This window comes from Botrytis deweyae (genome assembly GCF_014898535.1).
Source record: "Botrytis deweyae strain B1 chromosome Unknown BDEW_030, whole genome shotgun sequence".
Classification (NCBI taxonomy): Eukaryota; Fungi; Ascomycota; class Leotiomycetes; order Helotiales; family Sclerotiniaceae; genus Botrytis; species Botrytis deweyae.
Genome location: NW_024066237.1, coordinates 82159 through 103366, shown reverse-complemented (window position 1 = coordinate 103366; position 21208 = coordinate 82159). Strand labels below are relative to the sequence as shown.

Below are 21208 nucleotides of genomic sequence, written 5' to 3'. Positions count from 1 at the left end.
CACCCTCTAATATCAAATCCATCTCCTAATATCAAATCCATCTCCTAATATCAAATTCATCTCCTAATATCAAATCCATCTCCTAATATCAAATCCATCTCCTAATATCCTATTCACCTACCTATCTATCTATCTATCTATCTATTTACCTATTTATAAGTATATATCTATATATCTCTACTTCTATTTATATTTATAGTACAAACTAATATTCAACCCTTACTTCCTTAACTTTCTATTACCTCCTTACTTTCAATCCTTACCTCTTTATTCTTATCCTCTTACTTTTATTCTCTCCTTTCCTCTCACCTCCCCTTCTCTCTTCTCCTCTCCTATATTTATTTCCTTATCTCCCCTTCCTTTCCTTTCTTGCTATCTAGATAATAAGTATATATAAAACCTATATATAAAACCTATATATAAAACCTATATATAAAACCTATATATAAAACCTATATATAAAACCTATATATAAAACCTATATATAAAACCTATATATAAAACCTATATATAAAACCTATATATAAAACCTATATATAAAACCTATATATAAAACCTATAGAAACCTATATAAACCTACAAATCTATAAATCTATAAATCTAAAACCTATTACGATCGAATCTGTATAAGGATTAATAAGAGTATATAAATAGATCCTATAAATCTATTTCGAGCTGATACTAGTTTATATATAATTATAAATTATAGAATTTTCATAATTTAAAAGAATTAATGAAAAGTGTTTATATTATATTATATCTAATTGATTGATTATTAATTTTTTTTTTAATAATTCTTTTCATTTTTTATATAAAGTAATTTATTAATTCTTATTTATTTAGTTATTATTAATATTATTATAATTTTGATAAAAAGAATATCTATAAAAAAAAACTTATATAATATAATTTCAATTCAATTAGATAGAAATATTGATTAATTTCTTTAAAGTATTAATAAAAATATTCAAATAGTTCAATAATAATAATCTGATAATAAATATAACAGAGTATAATATAGAGTTACTATCTGATAATACTTTTTTGAGAGACAAAGGGTCGAGGTCGTAGGTAGATAATTGAAGCCGAGGTAAGTTAGTTGCAACCAAGATGATTGTAGTCAAGGGATTCGGGTCAAAACCCGTCTAGTCTATACTTAAGATCTATACGATCTCAAGACCCATGCGGTCTCAAGAGCCTTGTTCTGAGAACGTGGTGGTCTTGAGAGAAAGTTCTTGAAACCGCATTGGTCTCGAGATCGAATGGGTTTTAAGAACAGACTCACGTGCTGATGGAATGCTGTGACGACAGCAACCGCTGCAGCCTGCATATCTGATACCTCCAATCGCGATTGCGCCGGCTCGGCATAAGAGCCCATCGGCATGACTTCAATCCTCGACCCCACCGCTGTTGCCTAACGGGCGGTTAACATAGACCTTAAAGCCCACATCTTCTCCGCATCTTCCTCTAGAAGAGTCTAGCATATCTTGAGAGGACCATTACTTCTAGTTTTATCCCCTGTCGTGTCCTGATAGCTTGGACCTGTTGCATGTTGTAATCCTCTCAAATCAACCATCACCATCACCATCACCTCACTCTCAACGAGATCATTGCCAGGTATCTGACCTCGTCGTTCAGCTCTATCACGTGACCTTGTTTGTATTCTTCCCTCTTTGACCAAGTATCGTGTTTCTCATATGTATTTACTCAGTGCCACAATGCTTTGTGATGTTTGTCTCAAAGCATTTCCTTCAGCCGAGCCTCTCACATGGACGGCGCCTGAAGATGCTCCATTCGACATGGTCTCTGGCCGCAGGATTTATGAAGAAGCACAATGGGTTCCTCATCATCCAACATTTTTAAGCCTCAAGGCATCCACAGACTCGGGCTGCTTGATATGCAGCGCGTTCTGGATACTTCAGAGGGCCTCCGACATTGCCGCGCAGTTAGCTGCTGAGGCATCCAGTTTCAACATCATCAGGCCAGGGACTCGGTTGTTCATCCACACTTGGATAGAAGGCGATAGTGAGCCAACTGTTTGCCATGAATATAAAGTCCACCATTCGCTTATGATGGACCGATACAAGCCAGAGCAGTCGAACGAGAACGATGAGGACCGGTGTGGTGAAGGAGTCCACGAAGTAGTTCAGCCAAAAAACGATATCCAGTTTAATTCTCACATTGAAATCAGCCTTGAATCGAAATGTGCCTGATGCTCCACATTCAAAATGGGATTATTTCAGGATCGCTAACAAATTCGTAGCCAAATTCGAAGCTGAAAATACATTGCAATGTTCTACAAGCCTTGGATCACCCGAGACATTTTCATTGGCTCGACGCTGGATCCAAGATTGTGCTGAGCATCATCCGGATTGCGGCTCTCTCTCCACACCCACGTGGTATCCTACACGCCTTCTCGACTCTGGGCCGTTAGACTCGGAGGAAAATATCCTGGTTCGTCTTTGCGAAACTGGCTCTTCTACGTCAATTACCAAAGGACCATACATGACTCTTAGCTACTGTTGGGGCTTAGAAGCTCCCTTCACACTTACAAAGCAGACACATTCTGCATTGATGTCCAGTATCCTCTTCAGAAACTGCCACAGTGTTTCCGAGATGCAATCTGCATCTGCCGAGGGGTTGGAGTACGCTATCTGTGGATCGACGCCCTTTGTATATTTCAGGATAAATACGACCAAAGTGACTGGCAACGGGAAGCCAACCAGATGCATCATATTTATTGCAATTCTCTATGTACTATCTCCGCCGCAACGGGTACAGGAAGCTCGTCTCCTATACTCCGATTTCGAACAACAGATACGCTCCGTCAGGACGAATTGATAATCAATTGGCGAAATAAAGATGGCACGACTACCGAAACCACATATCATGTGTATAGCGACAGGCTTTGGGAGAAGCACGTTGTTCACGCGCCTGTCAATAGCCGCGCCTGGGTTCTGCAGGAGCGTATGCTGTCTCCTCGGGTATTGTACTTCGCAGAAAACCAGACCTTCTGGGACTGCTTCGAGAAGCAAGCATGTGAGACTTATCCTCATGGATGGGTCGGTCTTAGGATCTACACCCACGAGGGCAAGAAGTCTTTGCCATCCAAGGACAACGACGGAAGCAAGCCTAGGAGCCAAACATCTCTGAGGCAGCTTCACAAGCAATGGTTCAAGCTTATGGAGACGTACTCAGAATGTCGTCTGACGTACCAAACCGACAAGCTGATTGCAATTTCAGCCATTGCGCGCCGATTCGAGACTTACTTCAACGACGACTACATGGCAGGTATGTGGCGACAGTCACTGGAGAACGATTTGGTCTGGTATGTTTCATTCCCAAAGCGTGAGCCGTCACAACCGGCTGTTTACGTTGCTCCTAGCTGGTCATGGACGTCTACGAATTCACGTGTGTCTATGCCTGGCGGGTCTAGGGTAGGAGGATGGCCTCCAACTAAAAGCGACGAATGCTTCGCCTCCGTGGAAGATGTGCAACTTGATTATACATTTAATGAGAATCATCATGGTTCCCTGCGAGGTGGTCGTCTTCGGCTGAGGGGCATTCTCCAACGTCTTCATCTACAGGGTTCTGAGTTTCCCGACGTGAGTGGTCTCAGCCAAAATGAGATAAAATTCATATCACAGAAGACGGATAAGCACGATGATAGAGTTTTTATCAACGACATACTGCTCGAAACCAACTCGGGCGTTGTCCACTTGGATCGAGATCCGAACAGAGGCTTCGATCAAGAGAACCGCGACGGCGTTCTTTTCTGTATACTGGTATACAAGTTTGGGTCAAGTCATGTGGCGGTACCATGGAACTTGCTGCTGCTTCAAGTGGTAAATGCAGATGATGGTGTATTTCGGCGCCTGGGCGTCATGCATCTTTCGCGGGGAGAAAACATGGAGAGAGCGGCTCTGTCAAGACATGATGCAGAAGCAAACTTTCCTTGCATCGAGTATCGGGATGGAAGGCATTCTATTTGGATAATTTGATGGACTGTGTACGCAGTTCTGTAAATCTTTTGAATATTCGCAAAATTCTACTTTTATTTAAAGTCTTAGCTAATTGTAATCTAGTAATTGCTTTCGCCTTTCTAGTCTTCAGATAAAAATTAAAGAGTAAATTCAGTTAAGTACGATTGTAGGAACTATGATTTTTCATAAAGCTGAATGTTATTTATAAATAAAAATGAAATGTGTTTTTTAAATAGAAGGCCTCAAGTGCAAGTAAGCCTCAAGTGCGAGTAGGCATCGACAACTAAGTGGCTTCCAGGCATATGCTAGGTGGGATGGCGGCAACTAAGAGCGCCACTGCCTTGACTATCATGAGATTTTTGCCAGCTTTTTCCCACTTGAGACTCCTCCTTCTCCTCCTCATCATCATAATAATCATCCTGACATACACATTACCATAATCCTCACATACACATCCTCACAATAAGCATAATCAACATATTAAAAAAAAAAGAACACGCCTATCAATTTAATACCATATAAATACGCATAATCACCCAACTCCGGCTTCTCTCTTGATAAAAAAAAAAGTAAAAGTAAACAAAGCAATGGTTATGCACTACCAACCCACAAACACCATTGTATTGCCTCTCGCACTGTGCTTAACCACTGTCCTTCCTTCCCTGCCCTTCCCTGCTTCTTCCCCGTCTTCTCTTCTCCTGTCCCCTCCTCTATAGAATCAAATCATAAAAGAATTCCTCCATCTTCCCCTTTAACTTCTTCCGCAATCATATCATATCATATTATATCATCGAGCACCTATCTCCTCAAACAACACAACATCCCTCTTCTAGCAACATTTACTTCCACCCCCACTACTTTGACCACCCACATCAACACCTTGTTGCGCCGCCTGATCTATCTTACTCGTATCCACGATTCTCTTCTTGATATCTGCTGCCAAACTGTAAAATGCCTTTTCTACATTAATGTTGCTCTTGGCGGATACCTCGAGGAAAGGAATGCCGAGTTCATCTGCTAATTGTTGACCGCGTTCGGTAGATACAACTCGTTTGTCTTCCCAATCGCACTTGTTGCCTATGAGGATCTTGTTTACACCTTCGGTGGCATGTTGTTCGACGTTGCTGAACCAGGTGCGAATATCTAGACAGGAGTTGTTAGTAAGATTCTTATGACGATTTGTATTTGAACGTTGTCTTGTTTCATCCCCCCTTGCTGCAAAAAAACAGCACTCATCCATTCATCATCCCCTTCGATCTTCCCAGTCCGTACCACGACATGACATGAACCCTTCTCACAAACTTCATCTCCAATCCACGAACAAAAAGGGACAACGTACTTGTAAAAGATCTCTCATCTGTAACATCATACACAAGCAAGATGCCCATGGCCCCCCTATAATACGCCGTGGTGATTGTCCTAAATCTCTCCTGACCCGCCGTATCCCAAATCTGCAACTTCACTCTCTTTCCATCCAACTCAATTGTACGGATCTTGAAATCAATTCCAATCGTGGTGATGAACGAAGGTGTGAAACTATCCTCGCTGAAACGCAAGAGACAGCATGATTTTCCTACACCGGAATCGCCTATCAAAAGGAGTTTAATCTATGTGCACAGAGAGCATGTAAGCATTTGTATATATCTGTGTATTTGCATATGTGTTGGGGATTGAATAGGGGAAGTAGGAGGAAGGTCTTGATTGATAGACCGATGGATGGATGGATTAGAACCTGGGTTCGTAAACAACCTCACCACCCATCGAGCAAACAGACCGTCAATCCAACATACCAAAAAATCGTAATTCCTGGTTCCGGCCATCGTGTCTGAAATCGCACTCGAGTAGGGAGCTCAAGTACAGTCTTTTTGAATATCTGGATAGCCTTGTAAATGCGGCGTTGTCAAATCCACAAGATCTGATCACTTTCGTGCACTTCGTCCGTGTCCTTAGTTTCCTTTTGCTGGGCCTCTTGGTCTGGTCTACCTACACCTGGCACCGAATTCGAATCGTCTACCGTAATGAAATGAGATCGCTGGAAGAAATGTGTGGGGTACAGGGTGCTGTGGGTCGAGAAGAGTTACTTTATTTATCGTGGTGTAAGGGAAGACGTTCCGTTCTGTTTATATCGTATATCGTATATCGTATGTAGAGTAAAAAGGTGATACGAGATATCGATTTCGAGAAGTGCCGGTTTGGACGGGGGTTTCAAGAAGATTCACTTGTACGGACACTTTCTCTTTTCTGCCAGTGTCGTGATTATAATCACAAAACAAAATTAACACCTGCAATTGATGTAATGCGTTAATTCCTACGGTTCTTTCCTAATAAATCTTGGGAGGTGGTTGATAGGAGACCTGGTGGACGGGATATGGATGGTCCGAATTTCAAGATCTTTCAGTATGTACCTACCTAGTCGGGTACATCCGTTGTCCGTTGTTAAACGAGTACGCGGCGTCGCGTCTACTCTGGCGTTTGTCAGCCAATGTTTCTCATCTATCAAGTACATACAGTACCTATACAGAGTCAAGTCTTTGAAAAATGTCACCAAAGAAATATTATGTTATAAAGAAATATGATACTACATTGGATACTTTTTAATACTGACACCTGTAGACCAACCGTCCTGAACCCTTGATTCTCACACCAATCACTAGGTAGATGTAAGGTTACATGCCTAGTGTTCTCATACAGCTTACTCGGTGTTGTTTTAAATGAATGCCAACCACAATTTAGCTAGTGTATATCACACCAAAATTCAACGAAAGTCATCTATTTCAAAATTCAATTATAATTCAATTATGAAGATTTGAAGTATAAAATTCTATAGATATATAGATATTTAATTGAATTTTATAAATATCTTTTCAAATTATAATATTTCAATATGGTTATCAAATTATTTAGAAAATGAAAATATCGAAAGTATAGAAATAAAAATTCGCTTATTTTCAGGCTTTGAAGGCCTAAGGTTAAACCTGAAAAAAGCATTATTTAAAAGAGATTTTTATTCGTTGAAAGTTTTTCAATTTGATTTCAAAAACTTTGAAATTTTGATATTAGATTTTTTCATTGATATTCTATATATCCTCAAAATTTGAAGAATTTAATTATATTGCTTTTTTTAATATCAAATTTTGAAAATACTAAATAAGCATGGTTTTGGGTGAGGAATTCGGCTATAATTGAGGTCGGCATTCATTTAAAACAACACCGAGTATACGATACAAGTTACTCCAAACTCTAAACATCCAGAGCTAGATACATCTAGGACAAGTAAGCTTCAAAGGTTCAAACTTCTAATAGTCGATTCTTCAACTGGTCAAGTGTATCCATATAGTCAATGTTGCGCCCTCTCCTGGAAAAACTAGGTCTGCAGTATCCATATGAATGCAAGTTCCTTCTCATGTCCATTAAAAAAGGGCTTTGTTAGAATTCACCTGCGATACTAGTAATCTTATTACCATGCAACCCTATAAATAACATTTCCAAATATTCACATATCCATACAACAATAATGTACACAAATACGTACGATCAAATCCAGATAACTACTAAATTAGAGTGTTCTCAGTCTTGCGACTAGGTCATCGTTTCTTTATCCATACCATGCCATTCCATCCCGTCATCTAATCATATCATATCATAGCATACAAATACTCATATCAATACCACTCGCTATGCAAATATTGCTTTATCCGTTCTCCATCTTCCTTTCTATACTGTACACTCCACCCAGACTCCGCCTCTCTATCTTCCGCATCCCCCTTCTCCTCTCCCTCCCCAAAACTACCTCAACCACCTCCCATAACTCCACCTAATTCTCTCCAAAACCTTAAGCTGCACCTGAATACCACTATTGATATTACAAAGATCCCCCACGTCCTCCAGAAACTCTCTCTCCACATCCCCAGGAAACAAACTATGAGCTCTCTTCCTCAAAACATGAACTTCACACAACAACAATCCATGATCTTTGTACGAGAGCAAGTTATTCTGCGTAGGCGTAGCAATCGTAAGGATTCGATCGATATTTCTCAAGACCCTCGCAGTTCGCCCCGCCCTTTCACCTCGTCGAAGTCCCTTGCGTGAGCCGAGCAATGTTCCAAAATATCGGAAGGTAGCGAAACAGACCAGAACACCAGGAGTCAGGCCTAAAAAGCCAAAGACAAGCTCTTGACTCTTGAGTAGCGCGTCGATACCACTTAGCGCAACCTCCACATCGACCTTGGTCTTTTGTACCTGGATCAAAACTGTTCTGATTAAGTCTCCTCTGACGGTTCCTACAAATGGTCGTTGCATATCCTTTTCATAAGCGCGAAGAACGGGTGTGAGATCACCTGCCTTGACTTTGGCTTTGATCTCGGTGATTTGTGAATCACTCAAAGCGCCGGTTCCGTAATTTGCGGCTTCTGGATTGTCGCGAGCGAAATCTACCACCATCCTTTCCAGACTTTCCATGTCGCCTCTCAGACTCTCTTTACTCATAATTGCCACTTCACTATCCTTGTCATGACGAATTGTCCCGATGACCTTTAACGTAGGATCAACAACCCAGTTCATCCAGAAATCTTGAATGGTAGATCCAAGTTCTCTGATCCAAGTAAGAACCTCTGCTTTTCTGTTCACCAAGATTCGCAATATAGTCGATGACGAAAGTAACAACATGCTAGCCGGTAACCAGTATCTAACGAGTCTTGAAGGTCGTCCATATTCCGAGACAAGCTTCTGTGAATTCGTAATATGCTTCGGTACATGAGTAGAGAGGATGTGCTGCAATCTTCTCGACACCTTACTCGTCCTTGATGCTTGTGAATTGTCCGCACTCGAAATTTCTGGGTCGTCCTCCACACTGGCAAATACAGTGTCCTCGAAATCCGAAACTCCTTGCTCAAGAGCCGTAACATTGCGAAGCACATTATCCATCAGTGCCACACTCCTCTCCACCACATCTTTCCACTCCGAGTTTTCTGACTCCTCAGCTTTCAGACCCGCACCCTCTTCATCGATATCAAAACTCAACGCTTCATCCATCAAGACTCCCAATCCACTTGCTCCCATCTCCCTAAACCTCTTTAACCTTGCCTGATTCATCTTAGCCTTTGACCTCCCCAACGCAACCGGACTCATAACTCTCTTCTGCACCTCCACCACACTCCTCTCCCTAATACTCTCCCTCACCAACCCATAAAACATACTCCATTGCCCCGCGACTCCCTCTCTCACATCCCTCCCGCCCTTTCTAACCGCACTTCCAGGCGCTTCTTTCAAATGCACCAATCGCTCCCTCGAATCACTATAAATATCCTTCCCCCAATCCCACAACCTCTGCGGCGAAGTCTGTATCGTGTACAGTCCCGAATATGTATATGATCCGAGCACTTCATCCCAATACCAAATATCATCACTTAGCGGAATCGTTTGTTCCAGCAGCGTATTCAATATCAACCCATATGTTTGCACCGTCGCCTTACTAACCAACAACCACTCCAATTCCCTCTCATAGTTCTTCAGATAGGCATTTACACCTGCTCTCCCATTCTTATATTGCCTTTCCTCATCCTCCTCATCATCTTCATCTTCATCCTCATCCTCATCCTCATCTTCAATCTCTTCACTCTGCACCGACCCCTTCAAATCCGCCTGTTCCAACAACCGACTAATCCTCCCACCCGAAAGCAACGCGCCAGAACTCGACGTCGTACTCAATGCCTTAACCAGCGCCTGCAACTCCGCTATGCGCGGCGACGAAGCAACCTTCGCATGTTGCGCGGCCACCAAACTTTCATCTGCGGGGTAAGGGAAGGGAGCGAGTTGGACGCGGTCGAGCTGGGCGTCAACTTTTCGTATTTGGCTATTGCGCAGAAATTGTCAGTACTTTGTCTGCGAAAAATGAACTCGACAGAAATAAATCCAGAAAATGCAAATCCATATACATGGAAAACTCCCAACCAACAAATAGCCAATTCGTGAACTCTCCAAGTTACACCAAAACCCATCTCTCTACCAGAGTAATCCCATCTCATATCTAAATAAACAACCCCTCACACAACCCCACAAACAACCTTCACTCAAAAAAAAACCCCCCCAAAATCAAAACCAAAATCAAAAGCCATAAAACAAACAAAACAGCTCCCCAACCCCATAAATAAATAAATCACGCTCACTCACTCTGCAACAATCGACATCCTGCCAGCACCAACATCGATCGATATACCACTCTTGAAGTACCTAACTGAAGCTCAGAATCGCGATGCGGATGTAATCTTACTTCGTAATGTTCACGACAAGCTCGGGCTCGGGCAAGGCAAGGTTCTAGGATGATATGATATGATTGAGTGTTGGAGAGCTCGCTCGCTTATGTACTCGTATGTACATACGCTGGAAAAATAAAATGACGCAGCGCAGCGCAGCATGGCAGTTTGACAAACGGCTGGTGGGTGGATGAAAACACGGATAATAAATATTGTTTAGATTAGAGTGCATTGTTTCATCATTATGAGTATGAAGAGTACTAGGTATATAGTTTCTGAGGTATAGACAATTACGATATGATAATACAGTATCACGAATTCTCAAAGTGCCAAGATGTAGTATCACGCAGGTGGGAGATGGATGAGAGGGGTTAAAGATTCGAAATATGCACCAGCTGTTACACTTGATAAAGGAGCCGAAAGGCTTTTCTCATATTCAAAATCTAAAATCTATATACTCGATATGCTCTACAAATTCTACACAAATATTTGTACAAAGACCGTTCTAGATCCTCAAAATGAACTTCCAGCGATTAGTTCTGGCTCACACTCGTCTTGCTCATCCGAATTCACGTTTTCGTCTTCAAAATCATCCCAGTTATTAACTTCTTCTCGAGACTGTGATTTCTGTGCATCAAGAGCCATAGCTCTTTCCATGATTTCAAGAGTCTTATTTCTAGCATCCTTCTTATCTTTCTGATCATCACCGCGCATCATTGCAAAGATCGTATGAGCTTCTTCAATAGCCTGAAGAAATGTTTTCAGTCTTGGACTGAGCTCTCTTTTCCGCAACGACGTTCGCGTGTTCTTGAGTATGCCTTTCATACGTGGGTCCGGTACGACTTGATGAACAGACAACATATTTGTGATCCAAACGATTCCTCTGGGTTCTTTCATGCCGATGTAAGCTTTGAGGAGGATCGTAAGATTGATCACATTTGGTCGGACTGTTGCGCTATGAGTCTGCGAGACTTCTGTCCAGAATGCTATTGCATCTCGAAAGTATCCATTTCGGACAAGGATATTAGTAACTTCATTGAACACAGGTTCTGGCACAATAAGCCCATGCTCCTCCGCCTTGGTGATTGCTTCTCTGACAGAAGTCAAGAACATAATTAGACGACTGCTTCCGACGCGCTCCATGAAGCTTGGTAGTCGGTGAGTGAGGAGCGTAACAAGAGCATCATCCAACAAATAGCCTTTCCGTTTCGCGTCTTTGAGAAGCTCAATAGCCATGTGCGTATTGCCATCATTCAAGTGCAAGAATGCTTTTACAGTGGCTGCCAATACCGAACTATGAATGAAAACTCCCTGTTTGGAGGCGGCGTCATATATGTTCACGACCTTTTGAAAGTTGCCCTTTCCCATCTCCTCGATGATTTGTCTACGAGGATAATTATCATCATTTATAGCTCTAGTCCCCCTGGGAATGACCCTTAGCTTCCTAGCAGCAACTTCTTGTTCCCCCTTAGAATCCTTAAGAGCAAGCTGGCGCAGTTGCGCGAGGGTAAAGTCATTTGTATAATCCACTGAAGATTTTAACATCACACGATGTACTTGAAATACTTGTTCAAAATTAAAACCCCAAGTCTTATAAAGCTGGCTTAGAAGAGTATTGAATGAATCAGCGTCGAAGCACGTTGAAACAGAGGTTGCATACTCTATCCAACGGAGGATGGAACGAAGCTCTTTAGCTTTTGCGTACTCGCCGATCATAATGTTCGAGGCGTAAGATGTCAGAGGTACTTTATACTCTTCAAGACAACAACGAAGAAAATCCTCCGTCTCGGTCACAGAATGTGATTTAGCAAATATTTTAAGAATCGGTGGAAAGATGTCGCCATAGACTTTGGGATTGGGGTTGAGTTTTGCCATTTCGGCGAAATTGGTCTTGACATCATCCCATTCCTCACACATCGCTTTACCACGAGCAATCTGGCCGCGTATGAGGATATCATCTTCACACGGACCACTGATTTGAAACAAATGTTCGTGATATTTGCCAGCAGCTTTGAAATCACCTGCTTCTACACATAACTGTATAACAACAGCATAAGCAGCTTCTGGCCGACAAACATTCGGTATCACAGTTTTGAGTCGTTCAAACCTCTCTTGAGTTTTATGAATGCTTCGTTTTCTACGCCATTCCGTGCCAAGCAGTTTTTGAAACCAATTGTTCGATCTTATGAACCGGTCGCTTTGGATCGATTTCGACACCTCTATCAGAACCTGTTCCGCATGGGTGAAATGATTCAGTTCAAGCGCTCTTTCGAATACGGCATCCGTAACACGGTAGAGCTCTTCTTGGCTTGGTGGCGATTTGACGAAATGCTTGAAAAAGTGAGAAATGGCACTACGATACTGTTTGGTCTGTATTTCGGCAATTATGAAGGACCCAACTGCGGAGTTGGATGTTTTGCCACGTGTAGCCTCAATTCGCCAAAATAGTTGCTTGGTCAAATCATACATCTTGAACTGACAGGTCAAGTTGCAAGCTTCCACTATGACAGGTCTTAGTTTATTCGAAATCGGTCCAGGCTTCGCTTTGAATTCTGTAAGGCACAAGGTAGAGGCTTTTCGGAGTTTAGAAGGATATGTGTCGTGGCCAGCCTTATCGTCTGGACTCCTTAACAGTGATTCAATAATAAGATGTGGTTCGAATCGTTTGAAATCGGTCTCAGAAAGAGTGGTCGATTTCAGAACAATATCAAGAATCCTTTCCATATTTTCCACCATAGAGAGAGACCGACAAACTGTAGATAGCGCAATTGCTGCTTCCACGAGATATTTTTGCATGCCACTAGTTCCTAAATCCAGACCTTCCTCAAATGCCTCTAAGAACCGCCGCAAGGCAGAACCAACAGCAATTGGGTCCTTTCCATCTCCAATGATCTGCTGTATATCATTTGCAAGACGCAGTTGCCGGTCTTCCTCGATATCCTTAGGTTTTTGTAACGGGTCTTTTGCGGTTGGGGGGCGTAAATTTTCAATTCGAGGCGGCTTGAGCGGAATTGAAGGCGGTATCAGATTTTCCGGCTCTGTCGTTTTACCAAATGTTGAATCACAGGCCACAATCTCTTCGGCACTTGTAACACGGCCCAAGGCGGTGCTGCCAGCCTGCCAAAATCCATCGTCCTTATATCGTAAGACCTGCTCCTCAAATGTCTCTGCCAAATGTGCACTCGGTTCGTGGTATTGTCTCGCAGACTTGAGTTTCTTGGCGTTATCATGTACTAATTTCGCGCCGTGGATTCGTCGTCGACGGTCCTCTGTTAGCATGCCAGTACTGAATGCGACTGTGCAGGATGTTCCGAGGGCGATGTTGCGAAGTGCTCGCAATGCACCTTTAGAAGGCACAGGCAGGGCGGATGGCATTTCAGTGGTAATCTAGCCATCGCATCTCCATTCAAAGAAAAGGTGGTAGTGAAGTGCCCGGTGCACTTGAGGTTTTGTGCGGGATGGTCCGATTTGCACTGGTCGTCCCAGCATCTATAAACCCAGAACTTTTCGATTGACGAATGATTAGTCAGCACCCCGCGCCCACTATCTCGGGTTTATTCCCGGTGAGCTTGGGATTTGGACTGCCATGGAAGGAATTTGCACATTTGTTCAGCGTCTACATAGCCAGAAATATTTCTAGAGTCTGTTGGCAGATATTTAATATCTGCTTGTAGCTGTTCTTTTCTCAACTTGCTTAACATATTCATTTCATGCATTTTCGAGAATGGATTCGCATGTGAGAGTACTTGGTATTATTAAAATCGAAGTTGTCATCTTCACTATTTTCCAGTATATATGTCTAGCTAATCGAACATTTCATTTACCACGTTCCTAACGGTTGATTGCACAAGATTCACACACGATTTTCTTCTGCGGATATTCAAAATGTATCTATACTTCACCCCGACCGAATATCTTCCTCATACCATCAAGCTCAATTTGCACCGCAGGCCAGTTCCAGGGTCGCAAAATGAAACGGGCAAGTTAACCTGACTCAATATGTCATCTAATAGTTTTATTTTTGACGGTAGACCTGATTGAGATATAGGTTTCGATGATGAGTGAGATGTGCAGAAACTCATGTCCCCAGCCTTTCGTCGATGCAAACCATCAAACATCGAATACAAGCCCGCTCCTGAAAGACAATATGAAGCCTTTGCACTTAACAATGGAATAAATCGAGTGAGTTCACAAGTAGGTAGGCACACATATCAATCGGTGCACATTCAACAATCAACGAGACCTTGTTCACCCAAGATTATACTAGATTTGCGTCAAAACTCTCACCGCTCAATATACACATCACATCCAAATCCTTTCTTCCAGATCCAAAAACTAATACATACAATCTCAATTTTCACAAGACATAATCAAGCCAAAAGCTCTGCATAAACCTCTTCCCCCAGTGCCAGGAAAATATAATACAGAGAGATCCCCTAAAACCCAACCAGTAAAACTCCCCCAAAATCACTTGACTAGCACCTCCAAATGTTTTGTTGCACATCTACAAATCCAATAGATCCTCCTTCTGCAAGATCAATTGAGATCACGAGGGCATCCTGAGACATAAAGACGACGCTATCGATATTAACCAATAGAGTTACTCAGGTCACTTGACCAGCCAACCTATATTTTCTTGTTGCATATCTCATGAATTGATCCTACTGGAGTAGGATCAATTTGCAAGTGTGGATAATTGATCTTGCCGAGCAAGGTCAATTTAATGAAATCCTTGGCCAGATATCAAGGGCAGCAACACACTGTATACAAAAATCCCTTCTCAGGTGTTCGTAGATGTAGCATTTGAAAACTGACGGTGTATATGAGACTTTCTGGACCGTCATGTTGGCCATGTTGGCCATGGCGACCTTCAGTTACCTGCAAAGTAATCATCGTCAGTATCTAAATAGAGGATTGATTTATCAAAGGGTGGAAATATCAGCTGTTCTCATAACAATGAAAAATTAACAACGTGCTATTGGCGTCATCTATTAACGATTCGTCGTCCCTCACACATACACATCGATCTTGGTGTATCCGTTCACTTCAAACAGTTTAAACAGCGCCTTCAATCGTAATACATACTCCATGAAACACAATCACCTACCAATGAGTATTTTCTTACGTGTGATCTTCGTATGCTCGATTGACCATATGATTTGTAATAAAATTTGTAAGCTCTCGCCAAGAGCATGAGCTGCGGCTCCCTCCCCGTCTTTGTACCTCAGAGGATGTTTCGGTGAACGAGCTACGAGCCAATCCAGACTGCCCCCAAAGAAGCGAAACGGTAAGACAGGTAGGGCTGAAGATAGTTTCATATTGTATGTGATGGTGTTGTTCACACAACTTTAGCTTGCATGTCCCATTTTGGAGCTCAGATAAGCCGTTGATGGAAACGGCCGCACGGGTGAGGCGTAGAGGTGATCCCATCATAATGCTACTCTGTCTTACACGATGATTAACCAGTAGGAAGAGATGGGGATGGGGATGAAGAAAAGCATCATAGGGCTGATTGGATAGGGTACGAAAGTACTTGGGGGCCAACAAGTGTGTTACGTGATAAGGTAAGAAGAATAGAATGGGTAGAATCTTTGTATCCTAGTGAGGAGGATGATATTGTAGTATTTGGGGGAAACTGTACGGTATTGCTAACTTCAGCATGCACTTTAGGTCGTCTGATTATATAGTAAACGACACAGAGCCGGGAACTCAGTTTGATGCATTACACATGAAATGATTTGAAGAAAGATCTGTGATGTCGCCTAAAACTCCTTCAATACTTCAGCTACACGGGACAGCCCGAAATCCTCTCCCGTGCTAAGATTATCTACGGGAGAGAGATGAGTGCTCGCCGAACAATGGGCAAACAATAGGAAATTTGATGATTTTTTTTTAAATACGTTTCATCGTCAGTTCATAGAATGACGACAGCCAATATCAGGAGAAAAAGATAAATTTGTTGGGAATGCTTGTAAAACCTGAAGATGATTTGGGCAAGGCGATAAGCCTATGCTGTCATTCTTTTGCACGTCAAACATGTGGAGAGGTCTACCTACAATTATATTCTGCCTTATGATCCTGTCCATCGTACTTTGCATCCATCTATACCAACCACTTTTTCTTCATAAATCCAGCAGCGCTAACGAACAACGTGTTTACACGTGATGGAAGCTTTGAATGCAGTCAGCTTACTTCCCCGCCCGCCGAGAAGAACAAGTGATGATTTGTGATCTATTTGTGTCTCCCTTATAGCAATCGGTGCTAATTGATATAATCGAAATAACCCCGGAAGGTCAAAGCGGTACATCAAAAGCAATTCTATTTTCAGTGCGTAAATATCGTACTGAACGACGGCGGGTAAAAGGAGATGTCTATCGACAATAATTCTTATCTCCCTAATAAGTTCTTCTCATTTATGGACACTTTTCTCCTGCAAGGGATAGATTGTAGTTCCAACGATTTGCTATTGATCTTTCGTGCCACCAGAAAGAATCCAAGTATCTTCAGCTGTGCATGAAATCAACCGACGTTGCAGTACTACATGGCTCAAAAGCAAACATGCAGTCTTGACACATCGATGCCAGGGTACATACCAAGATGTTGGTTTCATGCTTGATATTTCTACCATTCGCCGCTGAACGAATTGGAGATCTTGTAGAATCCTCATCTTATGACAAGGGGGTATGAGGTAGGTAATAATGAATCATGAAAGTGCAATATTTTGGTATGAGCGTCTGTCTCACCGACTCCGGCCGATTCATTCCTCAAAGTGAAGAATCAATAAATACCTTGCAATTAATATGGAATAAACTGAAGCGGACTTCTTTTTGAAGGCCAAGAATTAAAAGAAAGCCTTTGAATGTCAGAGCTATCAATCAGCGACCGGCCCCATGTCAACAGTAACAAACGAATATAGTTGACAGGAAGTTGACACACGCCATTTCCGTTTGATAAGGTTAATGAATGGAATGAATGGAATGAATGACCTTGTGGTAAGGCTGAAGCGCGGCAATCTCCCAAGCAAGCCTTAATTCACCTCTACGAGTATCACCTTCCCAAGTTTATCATAGCGCATGTGTCGTACATGAGTCCTCATGCAACTTTCGAACTCGGCACCCTGGGCAGGAGAAAGGAGATGGTTTGTTTCAAATTGTTTGATGGAAGGATTCCGGAGTGTAGGATTCGGAAGTATTAGCGAAAGGCCGAGGATCGAAGGAGCGTTTCCATCCTGCCCTGCACCCAGGAATGTATGTAGGGTAGGAGGGTAGGTATGTAGTTATGTAGGTAGCTTTTGTACATATGAATAACAAATGAATATTTATCTCCTCATATTTATCTCCTCATATATATCTAGGTATTTGTACGAGAAGATTCAATTGATATTCATTACTACCTAGGTAGCTGAGAATAAATAATGATTATAACAGATCAATACACTCGCTCGAGACTCGTACAAGTGAGTTTGTGTTTCTCTTGAGATGATGATGATGACAAAGACGATGAGATTAGTAATTGATCATTAATCCAACAAAGCCGGAAAGGTCGGAGAAAGATGCAAATAAGCAACTTTTACCTAGGAGCCTAGTCCATTACGTTCCAATGCGAAGAGGCAAAGAAATTTAGTCTGAAAATTCAAAATGAACCATAAATACCTCTCCCTTGAAAGTTAAGTCAAACTTATAAAGTCCTTACTCATCATTTTCATCCTTCACTCTTGATCTTGAATATTCATATATTCATATATTCATATATTTACGTATAATTATAAATATTCCAGATTCAAGATTCAATATTGACGACGTAATTATTTATATTCACATTCATATGATACCCAGGTACTCCGTATATACCAACACCAGTACTAGGTATATATATGAACTCGGAAAATCTTTGAAGAGGAAATCACCAGCTACTATCACGTGTTTTATCTCTCGGAATTTCGCGGTCTCTCTCCAAATTGGTACTGTAGTGTCCATCCAGTCCTATCCAGTTCAAGTCCAGTCCAGTCCTACTCCGTTCCGTATAAGCAAGCAACCTCCATTCAGATCCAGCCAGCCCGAGAAACGGTGAAATCATATACAGAGTAATCAATCGACCAAAGAGCATAATAATTCAGCCGTTGACATTTTAACATTTTACATTTTACATTTACCTCATCCTTTTCGGTCGTACACTTTTACGAAGGGTTACTTTGCCGATTTCCTCCACACTACATACTACATACACACTACACACCACAATACCTTCCTACCCATCTACCTCTCATCCATCCTGACCCCAGTCACCCACCATCAAAGGTCACGTCAACATTCTGATAAATCTATTTGTCAAGCAAATCAAAACTCAAGAAAGTTGGAAAACTATCAACACCCCCCTCAAACAACCAAACGTCCCAAAAAGCAGTATCCATTACCTACTACACTACCTATCGAGGTACGATTTTGATAACAACTTTCCATCATGCAATCAATCGCGCCCGCGCCGGTAGCACAAATGCAGAATCAGGTTCGTATTCCTCTTTTCATCATGTTTACTTCTTACTTTTACTACCTACTATTATCAATCCTTCCCCATTCACTACTTTGCCTGTAACTCCGGTGGTTCATGGTTCATGGACTTACCTCACTTGTCTTGTCATACCCCTCCATTCAATTCCTTTCAACGTTCAATTCTAAAAACAGTCTCGAGCTTGAGCTTTCTCATTCGCGTGCTCGCGAACACCTTACAACCCCTCTCCCAAAAGATATTGCATCTTAAAGCTGACTCACTCGCGCAGGAAATGAGTGCAGATAATGGTATAACATCCCCTTCTCTCCTTTGATAACCAAGCACAACAACGGTTTCTTGTTCCCCCAATCCCAGTATAAGGTATATGCGGCTATACGAGTCGAATAAGTCAGAATTATCTTCATATAATTTCGCGCCGCGATTTAAACTTTCGTTCCTACTCCCATAGCACCACCCATGTTTATGTTGCCTCCTGCTGACGCGCCTCACTTCTTCCTCTAGATTTAAGAGCTCAGCTCTTGAACTTGACCTCGCAGTCTCAGCATCATAATACTCAGACACATGGCTATAACCACGAAGTGCAAGCTTCGAGTAGTGCTTCACCTCACGACCATAATATAGATCCTGCTATCGGTGGACAAATGATGTCGGAAAGCGGAGGAGACGACGCAGATGGTAGAAAGGGTGGAAAACGCGAGCTTTCACAATCGAAGCGTGCAGCTCAGAATCGCGCAGCTCAGGTTCGTAATTTTCATTCGTATCGCAAATTTTTATCATTGGCGCATTCTTTGTGAGGTTGCTATGATGCGAAGTATCGCTCGTTAAAAAAAAATAACGTCGGGTTGAGATTTATGGTTCTCTTGCTTTGTCAATTCTCATGTCATCCAAAAAAATCCCATTACCCAAGCTTACATAATCTATCACACAGAGAGCATTTCGTCAGCGCAAAGAAGGATATATCAAGAAGCTTGAAGAGCAAGTCCGTGATTTCCATGCACTCGAGGATAATTATAAGGCGATCCATGCCGAGAATTACTCTCTGCGCGAGTACATTATCCGTCTTCAATCTCGACTTATTGAATCACAAGGCGAATTTCCACAACCACCACCACACATTAACTTAAGTCATCCATCGCAGCACCCTCATCCTCCACCACCTCAACAAAGACAAATGGAGCCAATAGATCATATGCAACGACATGAAGCTCCCATTGCCCCAATGGCCCCTATGGGTGCTCTCCAACCTTCTGCCGCAAGAACTCTAGCAGCGGCCAGTCTCAAACATCCCAGTGAAGAGCAGCAAGGTCACCAGCAACAACAACAACAACCGCAACAACCGCAACAGGCATATCCACCTCACCAAGAAAACAAACGATTCAAGGATGACGATTCTAATGACGAGAACCTCATACGCTCACAGCTGGCCGGTGGACAAATAGCCAATGACGGTCTACCAACTTCTATGGCTATGTAATACCTCACACAGGATTTAACTTGTTCTCCTTCTGCTTTTTAGGCGTTGATAAAGACGGAGGCTATTTGGGATGGTTTGCTATGATAGGGCACATGGGTGGAGTTCCTACTTTTATATAAAAGTGGTACCCCACTCTCATAGGGGTGTTTCAATCAATCAATATTGCTGATTCTGCTTTTACCATTTCTTACCAAGGCGTTCATCTTTTTCTGACTTTTCTCGATGTCTCCTTCTTCGCTTCTTTCACATGTGTTTATTCATTGTGGTTTCTAGTACAGGGAGGTATCTTTTTTCAATGGTAAGTGGAGTGGGAACATGGTATGGAAACTTCAGAATTGTGTGGAAAAAATGTTGATATATATGTATGCGAAAGGACACTCCTCCGAGGGATAACCGTCAGCACGGTGGCTTTTTGGTGGATGGGTGGATAGGCGGATGTTATATGGGTGGGTGGACAATATGCGCATGTGTAATCATTAGCTAACTAGCTAGCTAGCTTGCTAGGTAGTTTGCGTGAGTGCTTGCGTGCTTGCTTGCTCATCAAATAGTCAAGGAGATGAAAATTCAAGATTCTGAAATAGATTTATTGATGTTTTGATGTGCAATGGCTTCTCCTCATCCCCTTCCCTGTCTATTGTAAAGAATGCAGTTTTATTTTATTTTAGTAGGTTTAGTAGGTCTAGTAGGTTTAGTAATTATAATAAGAATTATTATTATTATTATTATTATTATTATTAGATGTATGATCTCTCTCTCTCTCTCTCTCTCTCTCTCTCTCTCTCCCCCCTCCCCCTCCCTTTTATAATTCCCATAAAAATAATAATTTGAAGTTTCTATCCCATCCCATCCCATCCCATCCATAGAGTTTCCTATGATATATGGATAAACAATATAAGGACAGACAAACAGATAATAGTCGGCTCTTATAAGCGGCCGACTAGTTCCTAGTCGGGGAAAGCAAATGTCCCCGGAAAGCAAATTGTCCCCGTGAG

The 21208-nt window shown here is 42.1% G+C and overlaps 5 protein-coding genes across 5 annotated transcripts; 2 read left to right on the top strand and 3 right to left on the bottom strand.

The window, feature by feature from the left end:
* Window positions 1-1344: 1344 nt before the first annotated feature.
* On the top strand, window positions 1345-4001 carry EAE98_009693 (uncharacterized protein; the record flags this gene model as incomplete). Its single annotated transcript, XM_038957314.1, has 4 exons — window positions 1345-1655; window positions 1712-2205; window positions 2264-2645; window positions 2702-4001. The coding sequence occupies exons 2-4, from the start codon at window positions 1719-1721 to the stop codon at window positions 3999-4001; spliced, it is 2169 nt and encodes a 722-aa protein (XP_038806253.1). The 5' UTR covers window positions 1345-1655; window positions 1712-1718.
* Window positions 4002-4465: 464 nt separating this feature from the next.
* EAE98_009692 (uncharacterized protein) lies at window positions 4466-6450 on the bottom strand. Its single transcript, XM_038957313.1, has 3 exons — window positions 5774-6450; window positions 5323-5590; window positions 4466-5126 (listed from the first exon to the last, which is right to left on the bottom strand). The coding sequence occupies exons 1-3, from the start codon at window positions 5801-5803 to the stop codon at window positions 4813-4815; spliced, it is 612 nt and encodes a 203-aa protein (XP_038806252.1). The 5' UTR covers window positions 5804-6450; the 3' UTR covers window positions 4466-4812.
* Window positions 6451-7769: 1319 nt separating this feature from the next.
* EAE98_009691 (uncharacterized protein) lies at window positions 7770-10168 on the bottom strand (the record flags this gene model as incomplete). Its single annotated transcript, XM_038957312.1, has 2 exons — window positions 7770-9834; window positions 10152-10168. The coding sequence occupies 2 exons, from the start codon at window positions 10166-10168 to the stop codon at window positions 7770-7772; spliced, it is 2082 nt and encodes a 693-aa protein (XP_038806251.1).
* A 579-nt stretch (window positions 10169-10747) lies between these two features.
* On the bottom strand, window positions 10748-13609 carry EAE98_009690 (uncharacterized protein; the record flags this gene model as incomplete). Its single annotated transcript, XM_038957311.1, has 1 exon — window positions 10748-13609. One exon carries the CDS (start codon window positions 13607-13609, stop codon window positions 10748-10750), a length of 2862 nt encoding a protein of 953 aa, XP_038806250.1.
* Window positions 13610-18694: 5085 nt separating this feature from the next.
* Window positions 18695-20216, top strand: EAE98_009689 (uncharacterized protein; the record flags this gene model as incomplete). The annotated part of the gene is made up of 4 exons (XM_038957310.1): window positions 18695-18739; window positions 19011-19029; window positions 19244-19482; window positions 19671-20216. The coding sequence occupies 4 exons, from the start codon at window positions 18695-18697 to the stop codon at window positions 20214-20216; spliced, it is 849 nt and encodes a 282-aa protein (XP_038806249.1).
* Between the last annotated feature and the right edge of the window lie 992 nt (window positions 20217-21208).